We start from the raw sequence: 26,470 nt of genomic DNA on the forward strand, positions 1-26,470 counted from the left end.
GAAGCTTTAGAGAATGGAGGATTCTTTCTTCACCGCTGAAGTCACAACATAAGAGGTTCAACTAGCCCAATATTCTGTCTCTTTTTTTATGGTATTTGTTAAGCGCTTGCTATGTGCCTGTCATGGTACTAAGCGCTGGGGTAGATACATGCTAATCAGGATGGACACAGTCCACGTCCCACACAGGGCTCACATTAGTAGCCTCCATTTTACGGATGAGGTAACAGACACAGAGAAGTGACTTGCCCAAGGTCACACAGTGGAAAAAGGCAGAGCCGGGATCAGAACTCAGATCCTTCTGACTCCCAGCCCATGCTGTATCCACTAGGCCATGCTGCTTCTCTGGCAGTAGCACCAAAGACTCTTGGAAGAAGTGTGGTAAGTAGCCCTTCTTGATGTCAATCTTCCTAGTTAGGAATGTACCTTCCAACATCCTTGACTTTTTCCTCTAATCACCGAATATGGATTGGCATTTAGAAGCATGTTTGCTTTGGCTTATACAGTCTGCCCTCTTTGCACTACCATAAAAGCTGATTTCTATATGTTGTTAAGCGTCTGCATGAGATCAGTTTGAAAACTGAACTGAAAATATCCCCCACAAAAAGGAATCAACGTCTCGAAAGGGCAAAGGGAGCTATTTTTGGTGATCATCCCTAGATGCTACTTTACACAGGCACAGTTAAGACAGCTATCGCAAGAGTTGAAACACCATGAATGAACATTGACAGACTTTTCATTCAATTTAAGAAGTGAAAAAGCCACCTGGGAAGGAAGGCTTGTGTCCCACTCTTTCTTCCACCAATCCGGTAAAATGAAATTTGTTTCAGAAGTGGAAATCAATAAACAGCTTTCTAGGGCCTCCATAGGCATTTAGCAATGAAATGACAAACCTCCCTACCATTACTGCCATCTAGGAATGCAGAGAGTAGTTAGGGCCCAAGCCAGTCCACCTGTAGGCACCCTTACCAGCAAAATAACTGTCAGAGTTACAAGACTGACTAGGAAATTAAACAAATCACTAGACCAACAAAGTACATGTGCACCTGGTAGACCCTCTTTTAAAATTATTAATATTATTATTATTATCTGTTAAGCATTTACTATGTGTCAAGCACCATTCTTAATGCAGGGGTAACTCCAAGTTAATCTGGCTGGGCACAGTCCCAGTCCCACATGGGGCACATAGTCTAAGTAGGAGGGAGAACAGGTATTGAATCCCCATTGTACAGATGGGAAAACTGAGGCACAGAGAAGTTATGTGACTTGCAGAGCTGGGATTAGAACTCAGGTCCTTTGATTCCCAGGCTGGTGTTCTTTCCACTCAGCTATGCTACTTCACTCTGCTTTTTATTATTATTTTTAATAATAATAATAATGGTATTTGTTAAAGACAATTGAGAAAGAGACCTGGACCCTGATCTCAAGGAGCTTACAGTCTGTCGAGAAAGACAGATATGGTGATGATGATGGCATTTGTTAAGCTCTTTCTATGAGCCAAGCACTGTTCTATGCACTGGGGTAGATACATGGTAATCAGGTTGTCCCATGTGGGGCTTACAGTCTTAATCCCCATTTTACAGATGAGGTAACTGAGGCACAGAGAAGTTAAGTGGCTTGCCCAAGGTCACACAGCAGACAGGTGGCAGAGCCAGGATTAGAACACACGTCCTCTGACTCCCAAGCCCGGGCTCTTTCCACTAAGCCACACTGCTTCAGGCTGCTGCTCTTTCTGCCGAATGACTGCCATCTGTAGTCATCAGAGTGCAGATTAACCTCAGGCAGCTGTGGTAGTGGCACAGGCACAGTCCAGTTGGTTTAGACAGGGTTAAAAGTAGTCTAGGCTATAGAAGACAACCCCAGTTGACAGCTTCCCAAAAAAGCTGGAAACTACTGGATAAAACAGCTGAAAATGAGAAGGTCACAGGACAGCATAGCCATCTCTCTAGAGCTGAAGTTTCATGGGGAAGGAACATCATCAGCAGAGAACTTTTTTGAGGAAGTTGCCTTTTCCCTTTGGGGTGGCCACTGAACCCCAGGGAGGACTGAGGTCCAGGAGGTGGCAGATTTCTGAGGTATGAACCACCTGGGAATAAGAAATATCCTCTCTCACCACCCCCCACCAATCCTTTTCACTTGGCATCCATCTTTTGGGGTCTTTCGGGGAAATTACAAATAGAATAAAAATCACATTGAAAAAAAACTTTTATTTAAAAAAGTTCTAGCAGCAAGAACAGTAACAAAACCAAAGGAGAAACAGACAGACAAAGAATGTGATGCCCTGGGGAACTCCTCTCCATTCTCTAATCGAGTTCCTTATAACGAGCAAACATGACTCTCCTCACAGCATCACGGTATGTCTCATTTGACTGCCTCTTGCTGGTTTTACCTTGGGTTCCTGCACCAGTCCCCTTTGTTCGGCTTTGAGCCTGAAAAAGCAGAAAAGAAAGCAGTGGCAGTTAACCCAGCACATCTGTGGCCCTGGACAGGCCCCCAAGACAGGAGAAAGTCAGTTATTTGAACTAATCAAGGCTAACTCAGATCATCCAAAGTTCGGATAAGCAGATTCAATTGGATTGGGCTATCTGGACAGTCAATGTACCCCATATGGTCTGTTTATCCAAATGGTTCTTTGAGTGCCCTGGCTAAGCCTCCACAGCCACAAGATTTGTGGACATTTGGAATCACAGAAAACCCAGAGTGAAAATAAAATTCACAATACAAATCTTGATTTGTGAAGCCCAAAGGATGATGCTGGGGAGAGGGTTAGAACTTTTGGAAGAACGGTCAAGGATTAGTGAATATTTGGTCCTTAAAATAAGTTAGTGTAGAGGAAACTTTTGGATGCCTAACTCAATTTAAGGTCCTTTTCAAATGTTTATCCCAGTTTTCCCTCTCTTTATGTCCTACAGGTAAAAACAGCATTGCCTTTATAACACCCTCCACCACATCCATTTTTCCACTAATAATAATAGTAATAGTAGTAATAATAATAATGATTGTGGTATTTGTTAAGTGTTTACTACATGCTAAGCACTGGGGTAGGTACAAGATAATCAGGTTGGACTCACCTGAGGCTCAGAGTCAAAGGAGGAGGAAAAACAGGTATTCATGCTCCATTTCATAAGTGAGAAAACTTTGTCCCTGAGTAACAGACTATCCCAACTTCACTCCTAGCCCCGATTTCTCTCCTCCCTTCGCATTCCCACCTCCAGGTTCAGAAAGTTCCCAGCAAAACTCAGAGGAATCCCGAGCCTCCTTTTCGAAAAACACTGTTCTAATATAACAAGGTGAGCAATTTTTGCCCTCTTGCTTCCCAAACCAGCAGAGAAGGAGCACAGTTAAAAGATCAGATTCATTAGTCCTCGAGAGCTAGAGTAAGCTGATCCCCAAAGACTCCTTTTACCATCCCAAACAATTTAGGGGAGACTTCACCTCTTCTGGTGAGACCAGACCCTGCTGACTGCTTCCCAGGCCTGATCCCTTTCTCCAACCTGGGGATTGCAGCACTCCTTCTCCCTTGTTGTTGCCTTCAAATCCTGGAGATTTAGGGTAACTGCAAAAGAAATGGTTCAATTTTACAGTCCCAGAGAGCTTTTATGTTCACATTGACCTTCACAGTTCAAAATGCCACGGTAAAGATGAATGAACAATTTCTATATCTATGCCAACAGTAAAGTCTCATCATGCTTGGTCGGTGTTGGGCTCAGGTCAGGCCCCAGGATTTCAACGGGGACTGGAATCTACTGTCAGTCAATCGATCAATCAACTGTATTTGTTGAGTACACACTGATATCTAGGGGTCAACCTTCAAAGGGCAGGTCCTTTATGCTAACTCGGAGTTATTGATCCACTGCCAGACGTGGCCACATGCGTGTGTGTACACACACACACACACACACACACACACACACACGTAAATACGTACTTACGTAATCACAGCTCGTGAAAAGCTAAGAATCTGATGTTACTCTAACCTGGAATGTCAAACCCACGCTGTGCCTCACTAGGGTCGGGGGAAACAATAATCTTAAGAACCTTGTGCTTTTGATGTCAAAAATCTTCAAACAAAAGAGAAAACATGGTAGAATGCCAGATTCATAGCCCGAAACCCTGTGTTTTTATACTCAGTTCCACCACTGACTCACTATATGAGCTTGTGCATAGCCATCTTCTTATGACTGAATTTTTTCCCCTGAAAACTGGCCACTCTTCCTTGTAGCTAGAGAGCATAGATCAAGCATTCAGAATTTCCTGGCTGCAAGGAATACAGAGGGCTGCCCTTGGACCTTTTCTTTCTCCAGTTCCAGAGAGAAGAGCAGTAAAATTATTATAAAGATGGGTAAGCACTTCAAAAAACTCAAATCACCCAAACCACTTCCCTTGCAAACCTATTCTCTGCGTAATGTCAAATAGAGAGAGGGGAAGCTTTAGGCTAAAGGAGCAAAGACGAATCACCCCAGCTGCCTGTCTCACAAGCCACCTTACATACTTCTAGTTCCCTATGTGCATAAAAAAACCCACATCCTACTCAGGATGGGAGAGAAGACAAAATAATATCAGATCTCAAAGCCCTAAATGCAGGGGAGGGTCACCGGCTCACCTGTCAAAGTCTCTGGAGTGTTTCATTCGCTTTCTCTCTGGAGAATCTGGAGAATACAGCTTCTCTCTGCGGTCATTTCCTTTTTCTTTAAATTTCCCCTGTTGGAGGCCAAAAAAAGAAAACTTGAGTCATTCCCCTACCCAGAGAGACCACTGGAGAAGGATTCTCTCACTTTTCCCCTTTTGAATCTCTCAAGGAATTTTCCCACATCAGCAAACAAACCTAGCCAGGCAGACCTGGGTTGAATTTCCTCCTACCTGTCCCGGCCAGGCCCAGGTGGCCAGTGTGAGACCTCAAGTTTAACTGAACCAGAAATGAGCACATCTGATGCATAAACTTAGAATAGTCTTTGTTTTGCAGAAGTCCTCCCCTCAGTTCCTTTCTGAGGACCTAGTAATGGTATTGATATGACTCTGTTCCCATGTGCTCACCTCCCTCTCTCTCCTCTCCAAATATGCCAGCTCCTGCTCAGACTGCTTTATCTTGCGGTGGATCTCCAGGTTTTGCTGCAAAGAAATAAAAATTAATTCTGAGCGAATGGATACTTCCTGGAGTACAAGTTTACAGGAGAGTTGTTCCTAGAGAACTTCTTAGGGTTACTGTCATTTGGCTGTGTTATTCCGACTAAACTGCAAGCCCTGGGATTTTTCCATGTGTGGCACAGCCACGCAGCTTAGAGGAAACGGGGATTGGGAAGTTTGACTTCCAACACACGTGGCATAGTGGATAGAGCACGGGTCTGGGAGTAAGAAGGACACGGATTCTAATCCCGGCTCCGCCATTTGTCTGCTGCATGATCTTGGGCAAGTCACTTAACTTCTCTGTGCCTAAGTCACCTCAGCTGTAAAATGAGGATTGAGACTGTGAGCCCCACGTGGGACAGGTACTGTGTCCAATGCAATTTGCTTGTATCCACCCCAGTGCTTAGTACAGTGCCTGGCACACAGGAAGCGCTTACCAAGTACCAGAATTATTACTATTAACAACACAGTCTCAAGTTTCTAGCATAGGCTGGTGGAGGAGTCTGGAGAGGCAAAATGATTCAGAGTGTAAAGTCACCAACTTGCCGACTGGGGGCACCCTAGTGGAACACTTGGCTCCTGGCATCCGGGAAGCCACTGAACAGAGATCACTTCACAACTCTGTACCTCTTTTTCCACACCAGCTGCGTCTTTCCCAGCGGAATACCTCCCAACCATGCCAGTGCCAGCAGGATGGGCTCCTGAGGCCAAATGCCTTCCTACCTTGTGCAAGTCTGAGAGCTGCTGGTGTTTGATCAGGACTTCCTTATTAGGAAACTGCCTTCTGCACAGTAGGCAGGCCAACTTGTTCCAATCAGTCAGTTTGTCCTCCTCCTTCTCTTTCTTGGCCAGATCTTCACGGTGCATTGACTGCACGGGGCGAGTTTGTGGCTGGGGAGGTGGTGGTTCCTCTTCTTCCTCCTCCTCATAGTCACTGTCGCCTCCGTACTCACCCAGCAAGCCTATCAGAGGGTTCACCACCTTGGGCTGTGAGAAAAATGATAGGGGGAATAATCAGGCTTAACTCCCAGCCTGGTTTACTTGAGAACCCTTTTACTGTCTGTCTGTCTCATTTCCCGGCTCCCTCCCTCCTTAGGAGCTGGTGGAAAGGTTTGGTTGCCATGGAGATAAATGCAGGCATTTGGCAGTAGAGACACAGTCAATTAAAAAAAAAAAATGGGACACGAAGAAAATCAGGGCAACGTGTCCATATACCACCCTCCTGCCTGTTCAATGATTCAGAGCTTTAAGCCTCCAATTTTGGACAGGGCAAGTTGAGTCAGGAAGGCTAAAGTCCAGACTCATCACACTGTGGAATTTTCCTTTCCTTCATTAAAAATGGCCAAAGGATACATGGAAAGGGCAAGGCTTTCCTAAAAGATACGGGATTAAATCTTACCGGGGGTGAGCTTTCTTCCTTCTTCACAGTGGGAGGTAGTGGTTTCTTGAAAACATCTTCCACAGGAGCCTCAGTGAAAGCTTCCTGAAAATGCCAAAAACCCCAGAGTTAAGTCCTTGGCGGTAACCATCTTGCGTGAAAGGTCTCTTGAGAAATGAATTGATAATTTGCTTAGGGATAACCTAGAAATTACATCCTGAGAAAAATGAGGACTTTCAACAACCACTTATAGGAAGCAAGCATTATTGGATGAATGAAAAGGAACGTGTAATCAGTCAATCATGCAATCAATCACTGGTATTTATTGAGTGCTTACTGTGTGCAGAGAATTGCACTAAGTGCAATATAACAGAGTTGGTAGACCTGTTCCCTGCCCACAACTAGCTTATAGTCTAGAGGACGAGCTTAGGGTCTAGAATCTACCTAACACAACAGGGAGGAACCAAGCAGACGGGAGCTTGGGGGTGAGAAAAAAAACTGTAAAGAAAGCCCAGCCTGCAGAAAACAATCGTTGTCTAAAACAGAGATTTTTTTCAATTGGGTAAAAGTATGCAGGGAGTACATCCATTGTGTTGCAGCAGCAGCATCTCTTGCTACAGTTCAACTGCTTCTTGCTAGGCTCTCGAAAGAGGTGAGAATTCTTGGGAGTCCAGCAAGAAGCAGAGTAGCGGCAACTGGAGCAAGTCAGTCAATCGCATTTACTGAGCACTTACTGTGTGCACAGCACTGTAATAAGCGCTTGGGAGAGTACAATACAACAATAAAGACACATTCCCCAGCCACAACAAGCTTGCAGTCTAAAGGGGGAGACAGGCATCAATATAAATGAATAAATAAATTACAGATATGTACATAAATGCTGTAGGGCTGGGAGGGAGGATAAATAAAGGGAGTGATGCAGAAGGGAATGGGAGAAGAGGAAATGAGGGCTTAATCAGGGAAGGCCTCTAGTAGGAGATGGGCCTTCAGTAAAGCTTTGAAGAGGGGGGAGTCATTGCCTTTTGGATAGGAGGAGGGAGAGCGTTCCAGGTCAGAGGCAGGATACTGGTGAGAGGTTGGCGGCGAGATAGACGAGAGCAAGTGAGAACAGAAACCGTTCCTCTTGCTTCTGCCGATTCCCCAGGAATTGGTGCCCAACAAGAAACAGCCCCACAATCCTGGAAGCCCGAACTCTGGGGAAATGGCAGTGACACCATCAGCAGCAGCAAGAAGCAGAAATTTCCTTTTACATCTGCAGTTGTTCTACAACTTGGGCTCTGACTCTGCTGAGTAGTCTTCTGGGTGTGAGAGAAGAGGCGTTTTTTTCTGGTGAACCCTGAGATAGTATCTAAAAATGCTTGAAAATTCTTGGGCTACAATAAGAGGTGTTCTACAGTCAATAGCTGGCCTTGCAAAGTTATGTCTGATTGCCAAATTGCAAATGATATTTAAGAACATAAGCAATGCCACATGCCATGTCAGAACCACGGTCTCCCCGCCAGCCTAGTATTCAGTCTCTGACAGTGGCCAACCAGATGCTGGGAAGAACTGGGTGATGGTTACCTGCCTTGACATCCATCTTAACAGTTATGAATCAATTAACCATTTACATTAATTAAGGAAATTGCTGACAAGCAATCAAACGTTAAGGAGAAGAATTAGATAAAATGATTCATCAGGGCGTATTTAATCCCATGAGAACCAAGGATTGGGCTCATTTGGTGCAAATGCAAAAAATGAGTCAATGAACACAAGACAGCGGACCTTCCTTGTGATTGGCTATTATTTTGCACCACTCCCCCACTAGACTAATTTTAGCAGCCACCTCTGAGTAGAAGCAAGGCAGGTCCATCAGGCACAAAGCAAGGGCCAAATAGGAGGCAGCTACAAGAATCTTCCCCACCAATTTTATGTACTGAAATCTCCCAAGCATTTAGCCGAGTGTTCTTCTCACAGAGCATGCTCAATAAATACCACTGAGTGATTGATTGGGAAAGCATTATTCCTCTAGATAATGATCATGATAATAATAATAATTGTAGCATTTGTTAAGTGCTTACTATGTGCCACTGGGGTGGACACAGGAAAATTAAATTAGACACAGTCCCTTTCCCACCTAGGGCTCACAGCATTAATCCCCATGTCCCAGCTGAGGTAGCTGAGGCACAGAGATGTTAAGTAACTTTCCCAAGGTCACACAGCAGACAAGCAGCAGTTAGAACCCAAGTCCTTCTGACTCCCAGGCCCATGATCTATCCACTGGACCACACTGCCTCTCTAAGACTAGCTGTGGGCAGAGAATGTGTCTATTAACTCTGGTACACGGTACTCTCTCCCAAGAGCTTAGTACAGTGCTCTGCACACAGTAACCGTTCAATAAATATGATCGATTGGGTTCCAATCCCAGATCCTCCATTTTAGGACTCCTGATCAAGTCACATTTCTTTGTTCCTGTTTCCCCAACATAAAAATGGAGTGACTAATATCTGCCATTGGAGTGGAGAAGAAAGACGCTGGGAAATGCAAGTCCAAAGGACGACACTACGTCCCACTCAAGTGATCCAGGTCTGACTTGTTTCCACCCACATTCCTATCAAACTGCTATCATTTTGACCGCAGAACAGCGAACCTACCCAGCTTCTTACCTTAGCAGATGTGTTTTTGCCTCTTTCTTTTCTCTCTCTGCTTTCCCTTTTGGACACATCTTTCTTTTCACTGGCCTTTCCCTGGCTAATGTGTTTCTTCCCTTTGCTCTCTATCCCAGGGAACTCCGGTTCCTGGGGCAAATAGACTTCTTGCTGAAAGGTAATTTGAAACAGATTAGTCTCGGACATTTCTCCAAAACTGGGGTCCAAAGACAAAAGCTTCATTTAGTTCATCAGATGGCATTTCCCTGTCACACTTGCCACGCGGCAGTCCCATTAATATCATTTACTAATCAAATCCAGGCACGCAGTGCCCAAAGAATGCCTACGAACCTTTGGGCACCTCAACCACCGCCTGCGTTTCTCAAATTGGAGCTTCTTGGCCTGCAATCCCAAAAGGGTGGTTTCTTCAGATATATAATGGTCACCACCACTCAATGATCACTATACAACTAAGAGGCTACTCGAACCTAAGAAAACATGGGATTTTTCACGAATGGGTCAGCCGGAAGAGAGTTAGACGAGCAGACTGGGATTCACAAAGCTTGTTCTCAAATCCCAGCTTTTCTCACCCAAGCTATTGCAAGGGAAGTCTTAATCCCTGCAGGAGCCGGGGATGGGTACAATGTACACAGACCCACACAGTATGATTAGGAGTTCTGGGGGCTAGCCAACCCCTGATGCCACAGAAGACCATGGCAATGGAACCCTAGCTTTAGAACTGATCAAATATTGGAGAGCCGTGGCAGCTATTATAAGGACTTTTGCCTGCAGCAATGAGGAGTAGAAGTCTTCTTCCCCAACAAGAACTGTCTATGAACTAACAACTGCTACCTAGGCTAGTTTAATTTGCAATTTCTTTTTGTCGTAACTTTACATTTATTCTCTTCGTCTTCCGCCTCCTAGATTGTGAGCCCAATGTTGGACAAGGGGATGCTGGAGCTAATAAACTGCATTTACTGAGAACAGAACTCATCGTATAGTAAGTGTTAAGTTCCATTACTGCTACTATTACTTCAGTGCTACCAGGGAGTTTTTCCAAATGGCAAGTTCACCAGGCTGCCCATTAAAAAATAGAAATAAACAATATAGCCGAGGAAAAAATAGACTTACCTGTGTTTTAGGGTCATAATATGTTCCCGCTAATGGGTCATAATAGTAACCAGTGGCAGAATCATATATGTAACAGTCAGATGAAGCTAAAAAGAGAGAAGCCAGAGTAAACATCAGCTACTCTTATATGTAACTTTTAAAGCAGACTCCCAAGAAGAAAACTTTAAGAAAATGTACATAAGCATTTGTGGGGCTGAGGGTGGGGTGGATACCCAGTGCCCCAAGAGGGCAGATCCAAGCACATAGACGATGCAGAAAGAAGAGGGAATCAGGGAAAAGAGGGCTTCATCTGGGAAGGCCTCTTGGGAATAATGTCTCAGTGCTCAATCCAAAACGTGAAATGACAACACACATTATGGCATAACCGACTAACTTTTCTCCCTTTGGCTGGGCAGCCAAGCTTAGTCCTAGAGGGACTTAATTCTCCAGGAGGCAGAATCCTGTGCTAACACAAAGGTTAAGAAAAGCAATTTTGGAAACAACTTCCCATCTCTTTTCTCTTTAGATGGAATCCTACTCTCAACAATGCCTTTCATCCAAGCCTAGAAAAAAGGCAGCTAAGACCTAAACTCTGTTTTTAGAATTGAAGGTTCACGAGGAGAAAGATCCTGACCAATTCTCCATTTCCAATGAGGTCCAAAGCAGAAAGAAAAGTGCTTAACTAAAGCTGACTTCTCTGTGCCTGTTTCCTCACCTGTAAAATGGGGGTTAAGACTGTGAGCGCCATGTGGGACAGGGGCTGTGTCCTCCTTGATTGGTTTGTATCATCCCCAGTGTTTAGTACAGTGCCTGGCACATAGTAAGTGCTTAGCAACTACCATTAAAAAAAAAGATAGCACCTGATCCGCAAGATACGAGATGCTAATGATCTTGTATCTACTCCTTTCTCCACTAAGCCCTCACTTCCCTATTCACCCTCCCTTGTTTCCCTATGCACCTGGGTGTGTACGCTTTAGGCATTTTGATATTTACCCCTCTCACAGCCCCACGGCACTTATCCACCTGCGATTTATTTTAATATCAGCCTCCCCCAGTCTATTCCGTAAGCTCCTTGCGGGCAGACATCCTGTCCAGTAACTCTAATGTATTGCATTCTCCCAAGAACTTTAAATACAGTGCTCTGCACACAGTAAGCACTCGATAAATAGCACTGATAGACTGGTTGTACTGTTGTGATCCTAGGATCCTGACAAAAGGGCCAATTATGGAAGCCTCCTCTGTGGATTGTGTTTCAAATTAAGAAGAATGCATGACCACTGATGCCAAAACTGAGGTAATCCAGAGCTAGTCAGCAACTACCAAACTAAAGACTTTTACATAGCTCTAAAGGAACCCATGGATCTTTCACCACAACACTTCTGAAGAATGTAGATGGTTCCACCCTCATCAAGGAAAAGAAAAGAATGTATAGAACATATCAGAGATCTCCTAAATTGCCAAGAGGAGGCTATGTAGTCCTGGCTCCAATTGAGTCATAAAGAAAAATCAAGACCCTGGAAATGGCATTCCTGGTGAGTGTTTCAAGTAGGAAGAGGCTGCTTTTCGATATGTGGAGCAATCCTGAGGAATGTCACATGATTCCAAATCACCACCTTCAAGCAGCTAGGTGAGCAAGTTATCTGCAATTCATTGCATTCTTTTATTGGTAGTTTCCTTACTAAAGTCCTTCTGAACTGGCAACTTGTGCAACTTACTCAACTGGGTACTCTAAGAATTTTAAGTTGGCTTCAGGCCACAACATGGAGCAGCAGACATGATCTTGACCATTCAGCCAGGATAGGAAAAATTCAGGGAAAAACATTCACATCTCTGAACTAAAAGACCTTACAAAAATATGACGCCTCAAACACCTCCAATCAATCAATCAATTATATTTATTGAGCACTTACTGTGTGCACAGTACTGTACTAAGCACTTGGAAGAGTATGATATAACAGAGTTGGGAGACGCTTTCCCTGCCGATGATCATCAAGCAGAAACTCCTGACCGTTGGCTTTATAGCACACAGTCAGCTCCCTCTTACCTATCCTCGTTCCTTTCTCTCTCCAATCCAGTCCACAAACTTCACTTTTCTAACACCCACTTTTCTCACGCCAACCTGCTAACCGTACCACGCTCTCATCTCTCTCGCCGTCGACCCCGCCTCCTCCCTGGAACTACGTCTGCTTCATATCCAACAGACCACTACTCTCCCCATCTTCAAATCCCTACTATAAAATCATATCTCAGCCTTCTCCGACTAACCTCTCATCTCCCCCGGCTATTTGCCCTCCCTTCTGTGTCACCTATGCATTTGGGTCCCTTAAGCACTTTTATATTCACCCCGTCCCCAACCCCACAGCACTTATATCCTTATACTCTGTGCTTCCTCTACCTGTAACAGTTTAAACAGCTGTTTCTCCTACCAAACTGTAAGCTTCTCAAAAGCTACCAACTCTACTGTACTCTCCCAAGTGCTTAGTAGAGTGCTCTGAACACAGCAAGAGCTCAATAAACCCCGGACTGACCGACTGATTAATTGCAGTACTTGAACGCATTATCCAAAGTCACTGAGATGGTCATCCAGGAGCTTCTTTATTTGGACGACAGTGCTCTGGAATTACATACACAAAAAAGCATGAACCCTATTGCAGAATCAGCATGTATTATGAGGAATACTGACAAAGACTTTCACTAACAGAACCCAAAGTTGTTGAAAATTCTGTTACCTGATAGTATGCTGAGCAATGACCCACTGCTTGAGAAAAGAGGTGAGAAACTGAATTAAGAAAGCCAGAGAAGCAGCATGGCCCAGCAGAAAGACCATGGGCTTGGGAGTTAGAGGACCTGGGTTCTAATCCTGACTCTGCCTCTGTCCTGAAGCGTGACCCTGGGCAAGTCACTTCACTTTTCTGTGCCTCAGTTTTCTCATCTGTAAAATGAGGATGAATTACCAGTTCTTCCTCCCCTTTAGTCTGTGAGCCCCATGAGGAACAGGGACTGTGTCTGCCCTGGTGATCTTGTATCTATCTAGTGCTTAGTACAGTGCTTGGCACAAATATCATCATCATCATGTCTTTTTGGGAGCACCCAATTTTCTTTATGACTGCATCTTTGATCTGAGAGATAATCCATCCAGTTCCCTCGAATAACAGTGGCACTGTATCACTAACAATGCAGCAATCTACCAGCGCAGAGTAACACTTCTATGGGCAGACAGGTGTGGACAGGTAACCCTACAATCCTAGATGGTGAGCTGAAGAGGGGCAACCACTAGCAAGATGGAAAACAGATGGGCCAGAAGAACAATCAGAAGTATAGCCTCAAGCAAGCAATGAGGCTCAACCGAAGGGGAAAAAAATAAAATAAAATCTGCCCAGCCGGGTGCTTTTGCTGCAGAAAAAGCCAAAAGAAACCATTGCCGGCAAATCTATCAACATGACAAATTTGTTGCCCCAACCCGCCAGCTCCAGAGAGGAGGGAGAACCCAGGGTGATTGAGCAGCACCTCCCCACCTTCCCGAAGGTACAAAGGTAAGCCAGAAGCAGTCCATTATTAACACTGTCTTTTTGTGGACTCTTGTGAAAGGACAGTAGCAGGAGACAAAGTTCGCATGCAGTGATTAAAAAGGAAGCAACCCTCTTTAAGCAAAAGTGTTTGATCATAAATGAGGTGAGGGGGCCCCCAACAGACTGCAAATATTGGCTCTACCTCCAGACCAAAGGGCAGTTTTCCCACAAAGTACAGTGGGGGCAGGATTGCTGAACACCCCCTGGGCTTTCCAACCACACTCCCACCCTTGATTTACAATGCTGTCAGCAAGGCCATGTTTGACTACGAAGGTCAATGACACACACCCCCTAGGGCTGGTCTCCATGTAATCTGGAGCCCTCTCTCCAGAGAAAACAAACAGCTCAGCAACCCCTCCTGAGTCCTTTTCCTCACTTCCTCTTCCACTCTTCCTACTTTAATTGCTGTGACCTCTCTTTGCCCTGGAACTCAGTTGAGCCTCCAGAGCCAACTAGACTGTTAGCCTCTTGGATGGGATGGAAAATGAGCAGGCACCTGTCTCCTAGGAAATTGACTTGAGAGGGGCCAACTCTGACATTAATGACTTTAGTTCCCTACTGGCCTTGGCTGTAAAAAGGTCCAACATCCTTCTTCAGGCAGGCTCTACATCCTGCCTTCCAGGCCAGCGTTCCTACTCCTAATTCTATTTTTCTACTTTCAGGAATCCCGAAAAGAGGTTAGGAAGGATGTTCTTAAAAATAGCTACCCACCCATTTCCAAGGACCTTTCAGTTCACTACTAAGCTCATCTTGAGTAGTATACCCTTTATTTTACCCCTAGTAATTTTCTAAACAGTCAGGAAAAAGGATTAGATCACATCTCTCTTTGGAGGAATTCCACCACTATAGTTCTTGCTCTAAGGCTGCTCGCTCCCCTTCTGAGACGGAAGTGATTCCAAAATGTGCACTGTGCTGGAAAACATACCTACTTATCCCCCCAACTCTGCCAATCTTTTATGGATCTGGGGGCGGACGGTGCTTCACTATGTATTTCTATAACAAGGCATTGTGTAAATACTTAGTTTTATCCCAGAAGCAATGAAGTAACTTCCCTGCTGGCTTGGAAACTATTTCAACCCTGGCAGAAAGTTGTGAGAAACCTAAGATTCTGTCGTAGAATGGATGCTACTGAAGGGCCAAAACTCAGAATTCTGTACAAAATCAAAAGCACTGTGGATACTAAAGTGTACCTTTATAAACAGGATGATGAAGGCCATTATTTCTTGCTTGGCCTTGATTTCTCTCTTCCCAATAAAATGCCATCAAGACTACTTGTTTCGGTAAGATTCTCTATTTTGAAGCCCACTAGTCATTCATTCCTTTGGTGTGACCCAGAACAATCTCTACCCTCCAGTCCTGCTCTCCCTTCTTCCCTGCACCTTCAAGCATCAAGAGCTGGATTTCACTTCCCACCAATTTTCAACAAATAATAATAACTGTGGTATTTGTTAAGTGCCTACTATGTACCACTCTTCTGTACTAAGCAGTGGGATAGAGACGAGATAATCAAGTGGGACAAAGTTACTGTCCCACATGGGGCTCACAAGCCGAGGGGGAACGGATATTAAATATGCATTTTACAGATGAGGAAACTGAGGCACCGAGAAGTTAAGAGACTTGCCCAAAGTCACACAGTAGGCAATGGCAGAGCCAGGATTAGAACTCAAGTCCCCGACTCCCAGGCCCGTGCTCCTCCCATTAGACCACGCTGCTTCTCTACGCGAAGACTGGCCGCTTGCCAAAGGTGCCTGCTGAAGAAAACAAGAGTACCGTACATCATTAGAAAGGCAAGTGAGTGGTTTCCCTTACATTGCTGTCCATGTTGGTTTGTGCATGAAGACCAGTCCGAGTTTCTGCTGCCGCCTGCCTTTCTGTCTCGAAAATACCTTTTACCCTGTAACAAAGGGGTCATGAACAATTCAGAGTTGAAAAGCAGAATGCCTGATAGTTACTGAATTTCACCAAGTGTCAGCTGCACTCAGGGAAGAACTAAAGATCACCAAGCTCTTTCAACCAAGAGCTAGGAAGACCAAATTTTATAGGGCATCCTCTGTTCCTAAGGGAACAGGGACTCCAGCCTACCTGGTTGTAGTGTGTGCTGTCCGAGTGATCGCTAGAATCATTTCTATGAAAGAAAGAAGAAAATGTGTTAAGGTTACGCCGTTCCCCTCCCCTTTACATTATTTCGACCAATTGACCCTTAAATAGGGATTCAATTCCAAGGTACTTTTCATCCTTCACAGCTTCCTGTTGTACTGGACTTCCTTTTCACTCTGTAGATATGGAAATTAAAACACAGGGTGAAGGGAGCATTATAAAGGTGGCAGGGACAAGCTGCATCCCTTTGGTGCCTCTTGGAGGCTTGGTAAGCCCCGGGTCCCCTGGTGAAAATCACTGGCACAAAGCTGAGCAAATGTGAGTTTCAGCAGCACTGATTCAACAGCTTGGGAGTTACAGAGTAGAAGTTGGGATGTAGAGGGAGAAACCAGGCGTCAGGTCAAGGGAGAGCCTTAAAATAAAACACGAGGACTTTTTGTCTTAAGCTAGTTCAGGGGGTAGGGCGTATGTTTTGTTTTGTTCTCTGTCTCCCCCTTCTAGACTGTGAGCCCACTGTTGGGTAGGGACTGTCTCTATATGTTGCCAACTTGTACTTCCCAAGCATTTAGTACAGTGCTCTGCACATAGTAAGCGCTCAATAAATACAATTGAATGAATGAATGGAATGGGTTCCAAATGGCATTTTATGAAGAGTATATAATAATAATAATAATTATGGTATTAAGCGCTTACTGTGTGTCGGGCACTGTACTAAGTGCTTGGGTAGATACAAGCAAATCTTGGACACAGTCCCCGTCCCCTGTGGGGCTCACAGTCTCAATCCCCATTTTACAGATGAGGTCCCTGAGGCACAGAGAAGTGAAGTAACTTGCCCAAGGTCACACAGAAGACAAGTGGCGGAGCTGTGATTAGAACCCAGGTCCTTCTGCCTCCCAGGCCTATGCTCTATCCACTATGCCATGCTGTTCCTCATATGGGTAGCTAAATGCAGCGTAAACCACAGAAAGGCGAGGCTTAAAGCAGGGAGACTGGTAAGGAGGTTGTTACAGTTATTCAACAGGAGGCATGAACCAGGGTGGTAGTATTAAGGATGGGTATGAAAGAATTAACCCCAGAAACACTACAGAGGAAGAACTGGCAGGATTTAGAGCCAAACTGAAGGTGAGCACTTATGAGGTTGGGAGTTTCTGGGACCGAGTTGTTGCTTTGTTTTTTTTTTATGGTATTTGTTACATACTTACTATGTGCCAGGCACTGTTCTAAGTGCTGGGGTAGATACAAGCTAATTAAGTTGGACACAGTCCCTGTCCCACATGGGGCTCTCAGTCTTAATCCCCATTTTGCGAGAAGCAGCATGGCGCAGTGGATTTGAGCAAGGGCCTAGGAGTCAGAAGGTCATGGGTTCTAATCACAGCTCCTCCACTTGTCTGCTGTGTGACCTTGGGAAAGTCACTTCACTTCTCTGGGCCTCAGTTACCTCCTCTGTAAAATGGGAATTGAGACTGAGCCCCACATGGGATAGGGACTGTGTCCAACCCGATCTGCTTGTATTCCCCACCCCCAGCGCTTAGTACAGTGCCTGGCACATAGTTAAGCACTTAACAAATATTATTATTATTATTATTTTAGAGATGAGGTAACTGAGGCTCAGAGAAGTGAAGTGACTTGCCCAAGGTCACCCAGCAGACAAGTGGCGGAGCTGGAATTAGAACCCAGGTCCTTCTGACTCCCAGGCCCGTGTTCTATCCATTAGGCCAGGCTGCTTCTCACTAAGCTGCCTTGAGTTGTGGAGAGTGATGGGAAAATTAGGAAGAAAAGGTTAAGAGGAAAGATGAGAAATTCAGTTTTTGACATAATTAAAATGCCCAGTGGCTCCTTCAGGCATCAATACTCTCTATAGAGACATGAGGCGAAATGGGACTGTAATGCCAGTGAGAGGCCACGGCTGATGATGCAGATTTGGGAATCAACTGTCCAGAGGTGGTCGCTGAAATCAAGTGAGTGGACGAGCTACTTGAGAAGTGGGACAGGGTGCAGAGAGGAGAGAACCTAGAATTGAGCTTTGTGGGACACACAAGAGTTAAAAGGTGAGGAGAGGACAAAGCACCAGCAAAGGAAACCGAGACCCAGACATGGGAGGAAATAAGAAGAGAACCAGGAGAGCATTGGGTCAGCAAAGCCAAATTCAGGGATTGTTCTAGGAGAAGGGGATGGTAAACAGTGCCAAAGGCAGGTGAGTGGTCAAGGAAGATTGGGAAAGAGTAGAATCCATTAGATTTAACCAGAAGAAATTAACTGGCTATCTATGAGAGTGCAGTCTCAGGAGGGTAAAAGAGGGCAAAATAAAGGGGGTCAAAGAGGGAGTTGGTAGAGAGAAAGTGGACGCAGGGGACTTATACGGGCATGGCCTGGCGGAAGGAACTCAGGCCTGAAAGTCAGAGGACCTGTGTTCTATTCCCAGCTCTGCCACTTGTTTGCTGTGTGACTTTGGGCAAGTCACTTAACTTCTCTGTGCTTCAGTTTCTTCAGATGTAAAATGTAAAATTCAATACCTGTTCTCCCTCTTACTTAGACTGTGAGCTCCATGTGGAACTGGGCCTGCGTTCAACCTGATTAACTTATATCTACCCCAGTACTTAGAACAGTACTTGACACCTAGTAAGTGCTTAAAAAAAATGCCATAATAGCAATAACAACAAAATACAGTCCCCTCGGTGAGTTTACATGGGAATAGGAAGACAGCTGGAGGCTGGGGGGGGGCGGGGGGAGGTATCAAAGGATGGCTTTTTCAGTATTGGGGTGGGGGTGGGGAAGAGCACTGGGCTTATGTGATGGCAGAGAGGAAGGAGCCAGAGGAGAGTGAGAGCATCTAGTTTGAAGATGTGAGAGGGGATGGAGTCCACGGAAGAGGGATCAGATTTGAAAAGATGTTGGGAGACAGTAGAGAAGGAGGAGAATAGAAGCAGTGTGGCTCAGTGGAAAGAGCCCGGGCTTTGGAGTTAGAGGTCATGGGTTCGAATCCCAGCTCTGCCACATGTCTGCTGTGTGACCTTGGGCAAGTCACTTAACTTCTCTGAGCCTCAGTTATCTCATCTGTAAAATGAGGATGAAGACTGTGAGCCCCATGTGGGACCACCTGATCACCTTGTATCCTCCCCAGCACTTAGAACAGTGCTTTGCACATAGTAAGTGCTTAACAAATGCCATCATTATTATTATTATTAGAATAAAAACATGGGAGCAGCATAATCGTGAGGAAAATTATAGGGACCACTGGGGAAGTTCGTGTCTGAGGGCCACAATCTGGAAAGATCCCTTCCCTTAGACCTCAAGTCACTTGATGGAATTTCCGGCATTCCCTGACCAATTCCCTATCTTCCTGGTTGTGCCACCCCATCAACCACCTTAGCATTTATGAATAGTTGCTATGTTTTGTTTCCTCATGCTTTTTTCATTATTTATATCAATTCTGTTACTGTTTCAATAATGATGTGGGCAATTTGCATCCATTTATGGCACCGATTAAATTAATAATAATAATAATGATGGCATTTATTAAGCGCTACTATGTGCAAAGCACTGTTCTAAGCACTGGGGAGGTTACAAGGTGATCAGGTTGTCCCACAGGGGGCTTACAGTCTTAATCCCCATTTTACAGATGAGGGAACTGAGGCACAGAGAAGTGAAGTGACTTGCCCAAAGTCACACAGCTGACAGTTGGCAGAGGCGGGATTTGAACCCATGACCTCTGACTCCAAAGCCCTGGCTCTTTCCATTGAGCCACGCTGCTTCTTCTTGGAGGCATGGCCTACACCTTTTATTTTAGCCCGTGTTCCCTAAGAACTTAGTACAGTGCACTGCCCAGAGTTAGCGCACAATACTTGCTGTTGATGAGGATGTAATGGAACATGGTCTTTTCTCAGAATCTCACATGGTCAGTCAATTCCTTCTTCAGAGAGGGTGCACAGTTATGTATCTTGTGATTATAAAGTCTGACTGGGTGCCAGGACTCCTGGGTTCATTCCAGGCTCCCACAGCATCACTGTATAATCTGTGTTTCAGTTCTCCTATCTGTACAATGCTCTCTAATTTCCTGTGGGGCCTCGTGAGCCCTTCAATCAATCAAGCCACTGCTACTACTGTACTAAGGAAAAAAAAATTGAATATGAAAGGCAGAAAAACAGCAAGCTCAGAAAAGGAAGGAGAACTAGAACCAGGATCGATGGCAGCACAGAGTAACACCCAGCCTCGGGGGCCTTTCTGATTCCTTCCATTCCTCTTCTGCGCTTCCCCTTCTCCACCCCTCCCCTCCCCACCCCCCTATGTCTCTCATGTTACCTTCGTTTCCCTGTGGCAAGATTCACAGCCACCAGTTTCCCATCAATGCTGAATGGGGGATCCAGGTTCTGCAGGATCTTCACTACACGAAGAGCCTCCTGGTGAGAAATAGATGCATTTTGATCTCACAAAAGAAGAATCAATCAATCAATAATCTATACTGTGTGCAAAGCACTGGACTAAGCAGTTGAAAAAGTGTGCTAGAACAGGGCTGATAGACATGATCCCTGCCCACAAGGAGAAGAAGCCATGGTTTCAGAATGTAGAGAGGCTTGGATTTTCCAATAAAAGTGGGAAAATTTAGAGTAAAAAGTATTTTTTCCAAATGAATTTAAAGTTTTGGTGCCCAATTTAAAGTGGAAGAATATCAAAAGTTCTTCAACGAAGCTTAAACCTTCAAAAAAATCAAGTGACCACTGATCTAACTGGGGGTTATATTCCACATTTTGCCCTTACCTTTTATTTTTTTTAATTGTATTGTTAAGTATTTACTATGTGCCAGGGACTGCACTATGTTTGGGGTAGATACAAAGTAATCAGGTTGGACCACGGTCCCTGTCCCACTTGGGACTCACAGTCTCAATCCCCATTTTACAGATGAGGTAACTGAGGCACAGGGAAGTTACGTGACTTATCCCAGGTCACAGAGCAGACAAGTGGCAGAGCTAGGATTAGAACCTAGGTCTTTTTCAGTTCAAATTCTTGGGCTTCATTGGAACCTGGGGGCTGCGGTCTTAAGGAATTTGATATTTGCCCCACCCTCAAACTCAGAGCACGTATGTACATTCCTTTAAATTATGTATTATAAATTATTTATTTATTTTAATGTCTGTCTCCCCTGCTAAACTGTAAGCTCGTTATGGGCAGAAAACGTGCCTGCTAATTCTGCTGTATTGTACTCTCTGAAGCACTTCATACAGTGCTCTGTACATGGTAAGCACTCAATAAACACCACTGATTGACTGATTAAGGAAACTTCACTCTGAGCTCTTGTCTATAGAGCATTTCACAACTCTTGAGCAAAAAGATCCATTTTTTTCTTTCAACTTTTTAATTACATTACTCTCCAAAGGGGCCTACTGCTAATCATTCAGAAAAAATAATCAACCACACCTCATAACCCATCCTGGAGTGAACTAGTCAAGCACAGACCATTTAAACTTAAAATGAAAGGTATGTGTCAAAGGTCTCTTGCCCCTCATTGAAATAATTATGATTATACACCATGTAATGAAAGCCTTTTATATTTAACAAAGCGCCCTTCTTGGGAATCACTCCAAACACCATACAAACACTGCTACTAACATCCAGAGACATATATGGGGAATGGAGAAAATTCAGGCAGGACAGAGTGGTGACTTCTGCCCTAGATCACAAATTGAGACAATGGAGGAAACAGCTCAAAACTCAGCAGTCTCATCTTCTAGGGCTACAATCTATAGTTAGTGAACCATGAAACCAAAATCCAACAAACAGAAAAAGAACTAGAACAGCTTGAATAGGCTCCAAATCCCAGAAGTCTTTCAAGTGCTTTCTGTGGCAGTCCCTCTTCCCCTCCCCAACTTTATCCCCTCATCCTCCCCTCTCCCCCGCATTTACCCAGAGATGAGATAACTCACGGAATGAGAATCCAAGTCAATGAAGCCATAGGTATGGCCCATGGGGCCTGTTCTGTTCTTGATGATGCGGACATTGGCTGTAGAGAGGCGCACGTAGGGTTCTAACACTTCGACAATTACCTCAGGTGGAGTGGAGCGATAAATGCGTTTCAGCATGATTGCTGAGTCAATCCATGCAAAGGGAGGGAGTGGGAATGGGACAAGGAGAGAAGAGAGATGACATTATGGCATCTTAAGACTCTAGTTGTACCACAAGTCCCCCTTATTTATTCCTTATATGCCATCTGTGCCTTGGTTTCCTCACTTTTAAAATGGGAATTCAGTACCTGGTCTCCCCATTGTGAACCCCATGGGGGATAGTGACTATTTCTGCCCTAATCATCTTGGTATCTACCCTGGTGCTTAGTACAGTGTGCAGCACCTAGTAAGTGCTTAACCAATACCACAATTATTAATTATCATTATTAGTTCAAACATTCCTATTCTTGGCATATCCACAGTCCCCTCCCTTCAGTTAGTTAGGACTCCTCTTGAAGTCAGGAAGCTTCCTGAGGTTGTACCCCAAAGTGTTTTCAGAATCTCATGTGACCCCCCTATACATTTATCATTTATCTAGTATAAAAACTTTCCTTAACAATATAAGCAGGCAGAATATAAATAACAGGTAGCATAAGCAAACCTAGATATAACCTATAGTCTCCAGGAGTGACTCCCGGAGTGATCACTGGGCTTGTCAGCAATCCCCTGGGGAACAGATTACAGTTAAATAGTAACCCTTTCTTCAACAGTGTTTGTGAAAATCAGATGAACAACTTAGTTTGTGAGGCACAGAAAGTTAAGGGACTTGCCCAAGGTCACACAGCAGGCAAATAGCAGAGCTGGGATTAGAACCCAGGTCCTCTGACTCCAAAGCCCAGGCTTGTTCTACTAGGCCATGCTGCTTCTCAATGCTAATATAAATGCTATAAATGTTATAAATGCTCTATATCTAAAGGGCCTATCAGAGGAAAGGAGTTGAACATGCTAAAATGTTCTAAGATCAAAAGTAAAAGGTGGAGTAGAAGTGCAGATCAGTTTGAAAAATAAAATTAATCCATGTTATTTACTGAGCATTTACTGTGTGCAAAGCAATGTACTAAATGCTTGGGAACATATGATACAATAGAGATGACATGATCCTGGCCCACAAGGAGGTTACAGTATACAGAGAGCACACAGTCTACAGCGAACTTATAGTTTACATTACCTGATGGTTGTTTTCTTCGGAATAAAATGAATTTAAAAGTACGCTTTGGCATTAACCTGAACAAACATATGGCATACCCAGCCACAGTTTAGGAAGTGGTATATGATTTCCATGTGATTTATAGGGTTGGCTTGTGTTACAAAGACTTTATAGGTTTGATAAAATCTTATTGATTGGCTTGTATTCTGCATGAATTTGCTGCTTTCTTCCAAGAGATTAAATATAATAATAATAATAATAATAATAATAATGGCATTTGTTAAGCGCTATGTGCAAAGCACTGTTCTAAGTGCTGGGGGGGGATACAAGATGATCAGGTTGTCCCACGTGGGGCTCACAGTCTTAATCCCCATTTTACAGGTGAGGTAACTGAGGCTCAGAGAAGTTAAGTGACTTGCCCAAGGTCACACAGCAGACATGTGGCAGAGTCGGAATTCCAACCCATGACCTCTGACTCCCAAGCCTGGCTCCTTCCACTGAGCCACGCTGCTTCTCTGACCATTTCATATCAGACTGTACGCTCGTTGTGGGCAGTTTTGTTTTGTTGTCTGTCTCCCCCTTCTAGACTGTGAGCCCATTGTCAGGTAGGGACTGTCTCTATATGTTGCTGATTTGTACTTCCCAAAGCGCTTATTACAGTGCTCTGCACACAGTAAGCGCTCAATAAATATGATTTATACCCTACCCAACAACGGGCTCACAGTCTAGAAGGGGAAAGACAGACAACAAAACAAAACATGTAGACAGGTGTCAAAATCGTCAGAACAAATAGAATTAAAGCTATATGCACATCATTAACAAAATAAAATAGAATAGTAAATATGTACAAGTAAAATAGAGTAATAAATCTGTACAAATATATACAAGTGCTGTCAGGAGGGGAAGGAGGTAGGGCAGGGGGAATGGGGAGGAGGAGAGGAAAAAGGGGGCTAAGTCTGGGAAGGCCTCCTGGAGGAGGTGAGCTCTCAATAGGGGTTTGAAGGGAGGAAGAGAGCTAGCTTGGCGGATGTGTGGAGGGAGGGCATTCCAGGCCAGGGGAAGGACGTGGGCTGGGGGTCGATGGCGGGACAGGGGAGAACGAGGTACAGCGAGGAGGTTAGCGGCAGAGGAGCAGAGGGTGTGGGCTGGGCTGTAGAAGGAAAGAAGGGAGGTGATGTAGGAGGGGGCGAGGTGATGGAAAGCTTTCAAGCTTAAGAGAAGCAGAAGGAAAAACAAATTCAACTGGTAAGAGCAAGAGTAAAAAAAATGAATAAATAAGTGAAATAAATAAATCTATATTTATACACATATGGGCTAAAGATGGGATTTCAGGGGGGCTTTGAAGATGGAGGGGCGGGGAATTCCAGGCTGGGAGAACAGTGTAAGGGGATGGTGATGGGAATGTCAGAGGATGGTTACCTGAAGAAGAACAAGGAGAGTGAGCTGGGGAGTAGCAGGTAAAGATAGCAGATATATAAGAAGGATGCATGGAGGAAATGGGCAGTCACTTGTGGTTTCTTGATGAGTGAGAGACATGGAAAGTGTCTTGTGTGCAAGTTGATATTTTAGAAAGATAAATCATGAAGAAAACACACTGAAGCGGTGTGAGGTTGAAGACACAAAGCCCGGTGAGGAGGCTGATTTAGTAGTGTATTTGAGAGATGTGAAAAGAGCTTTAACCAAGAAAAAAGCCACTTGGGTGGAGAGGAAAGGGGTAAATCCAGAAAATATCAAGGAGGAAAAATCAACAGGATTCAGCAACAGATTGAATGTAAGCGTTAAAAGACAGAGAGAAATCAAATATGACACAACACCGTGAACTTCTGGGAGCGTGACGATAGTTTTGTTGACTGCGATTGGAAAGTAAGAAGTAGGGATTTTAGGAGGGGAGAACGGTTCCATCGTGGCCATGTTGAATTTGAGGTGCCAGTGGGACATCCATGTGGAGATGGCCAGGAGGTAATGGAAATGAGAGTTTATTTTGTATTAATTTGCTATGTATTTAAGAGATTATAAATTTGCTGTTCCATCAAGCTGCTAATATTGATACATATAATACACTGAATGAAATTCCTAGGGGCCCTCTGCACACCAATCTGATATGGTCATACGGCCAGCACAATTCATGGTTAAGTCATAGTCATTGCCAGAATCCCCTTTCGCCTGGTGTTTCGCTCTCTGTGACTGTGGCCAGATTATTTCCCAACAAACTATCCACAAACCTTGGCTTCACTGACACTGTCCTCTCCTGGTTCTCCTACCAATCTCTAGACTGTAAGCTCATTATGGGCAGGGAACGTGTCTGCTAATTGTTATTTTGTACTCTCCCAAGCATTTAATACAGTGCTCCGCACATGGTAAGCACTCAGTAAATACCATTGATCCATTGATCTCTTTGGCTGCTCATTCTCAGTCTATTTCATGGGCTCCTCCTCTGTCTCCCACCCCCTAACTCTGGGAGTTCCTCAAGGTTCAGCTCTGGGTCCCTTTCTATTCTTCATCTACACCCACTCCCTTGGAGATCTCATTCACTCCCATGACTTTACCAGCCATCTCTATGCAGATGACTCCCAAATCTACCTCTTCAGCTCTGATCTTTCTCCTTTTCTGCAGTCTGGTATTTTCTCCTCATTTCAGGACAGCTCTACTTGGATGTCTCCGCCAACAATGCAAACTTAACATGTCCAAAACAGAACTCATCTTCCCTCCAAAACCCTGTCTTCCCCGTCTTTCCCATCACTATAGACAACACCACTATCTTCCCTGTCTCACAAGACAATAACCTCAGCATTATTTCAACTCATCTCTCCCATTCAACCCACAGACTAAATCTGATACCAAGTCTTGTCAGTTCTACCTTCACAACATTGCTAATAATCCATTTTCCCTCTCCACCCAAACTATGTTGATTGAATCACTTATCCTATCCCCACCTTAACTACTGCATCAGCCTCCTCGCTGACCTCCCAGCCTCCTTCTCTCATTCATTCATTCATTCATTCAATCGTATTTATTGAGCGCTTACTGTGTGCAGAGCACTGTACTAAGTGCTTGGGAAGTACAAGTTGGCAACATATAGAGACGGTCCCTACCCAACAGCGGGCTCACAGTCTAGAAGGGGGGATAGACAAAAAAAAAACATATTAACAAAATAAAATAAATAGAATAGTAAATATGTGCAAGTAAAATAGAGTAATAAATCTGTACAAACATATATACAGGTGCTGTTTATACAGGGGAGGGGAAGGAGGTAGGGCGGGAGGGATGGGGAGGGGGAGAGGAAGAAGGGGGCTCTGTCTGGGAAGGCCTCCTGGAGGAGGTGAGCTCTCAGTAGGGCTTTGAAGGGAGGAAGAGAGCTAGCTTGGCAGATGTGTGGAGGGAGGGCATTCCAGGCCAGGGGGAGGACGTGGGCCGGGGGTCGACGG

The 26,470-nt window shown here is 44.5% G+C and overlaps 1 protein-coding gene across 4 annotated transcripts in view; it reads right to left on the reverse strand.

The window, feature by feature from the left end:
* Positions 1 to 2,184: 2,184 nt before the first annotated feature.
* The window catches only part of RBM6 (RNA binding motif protein 6), a 112,918-nt gene continuing 88,632 nt past the window's right edge, over positions 2,185 to 26,470 (reverse strand). For all 4 annotated transcript variants that reach the window (XM_038771620.1, XM_038771619.1, XM_038771618.1 and 1 more), the window contains exons 10-21: positions 21,821 to 21,981; positions 20,202 to 20,299; positions 15,888 to 15,930; positions 15,615 to 15,699; positions 10,258 to 10,343; positions 9,145 to 9,297; positions 6,521 to 6,604; positions 5,845 to 6,108; positions 5,032 to 5,106; positions 4,601 to 4,698; positions 3,433 to 3,553; positions 2,185 to 2,426 (exon numbers count right to left, since the gene is read on the reverse strand). In XM_038771620.1, coding sequence (XP_038627548.1) covers positions 2,301 to 2,426; positions 3,433 to 3,553; positions 4,601 to 4,698; positions 5,032 to 5,106; positions 5,845 to 6,108; positions 6,521 to 6,604; positions 9,145 to 9,297; positions 10,258 to 10,343; positions 15,615 to 15,699; positions 15,888 to 15,930; positions 20,202 to 20,299; positions 21,821 to 21,981 — 1,394 coding nt within the window. In that variant the 3' untranslated portion in view covers positions 2,185 to 2,300. The remainder of the gene's footprint in view (positions 2,427 to 3,432; positions 3,554 to 4,600; positions 4,699 to 5,031; positions 5,107 to 5,844; positions 6,109 to 6,520; positions 6,605 to 9,144; positions 9,298 to 10,257; positions 10,344 to 15,614; positions 15,700 to 15,887; positions 15,931 to 20,201; positions 20,300 to 21,820; positions 21,982 to 26,470) is intronic.

Source organism: Tachyglossus aculeatus, chromosome X1, assembly GCF_015852505.1.
Source record: "Tachyglossus aculeatus isolate mTacAcu1 chromosome X1, mTacAcu1.pri, whole genome shotgun sequence".
In the NCBI taxonomy this organism is placed as follows: domain Eukaryota; kingdom Metazoa; phylum Chordata; class Mammalia; order Monotremata; family Tachyglossidae; genus Tachyglossus; species Tachyglossus aculeatus.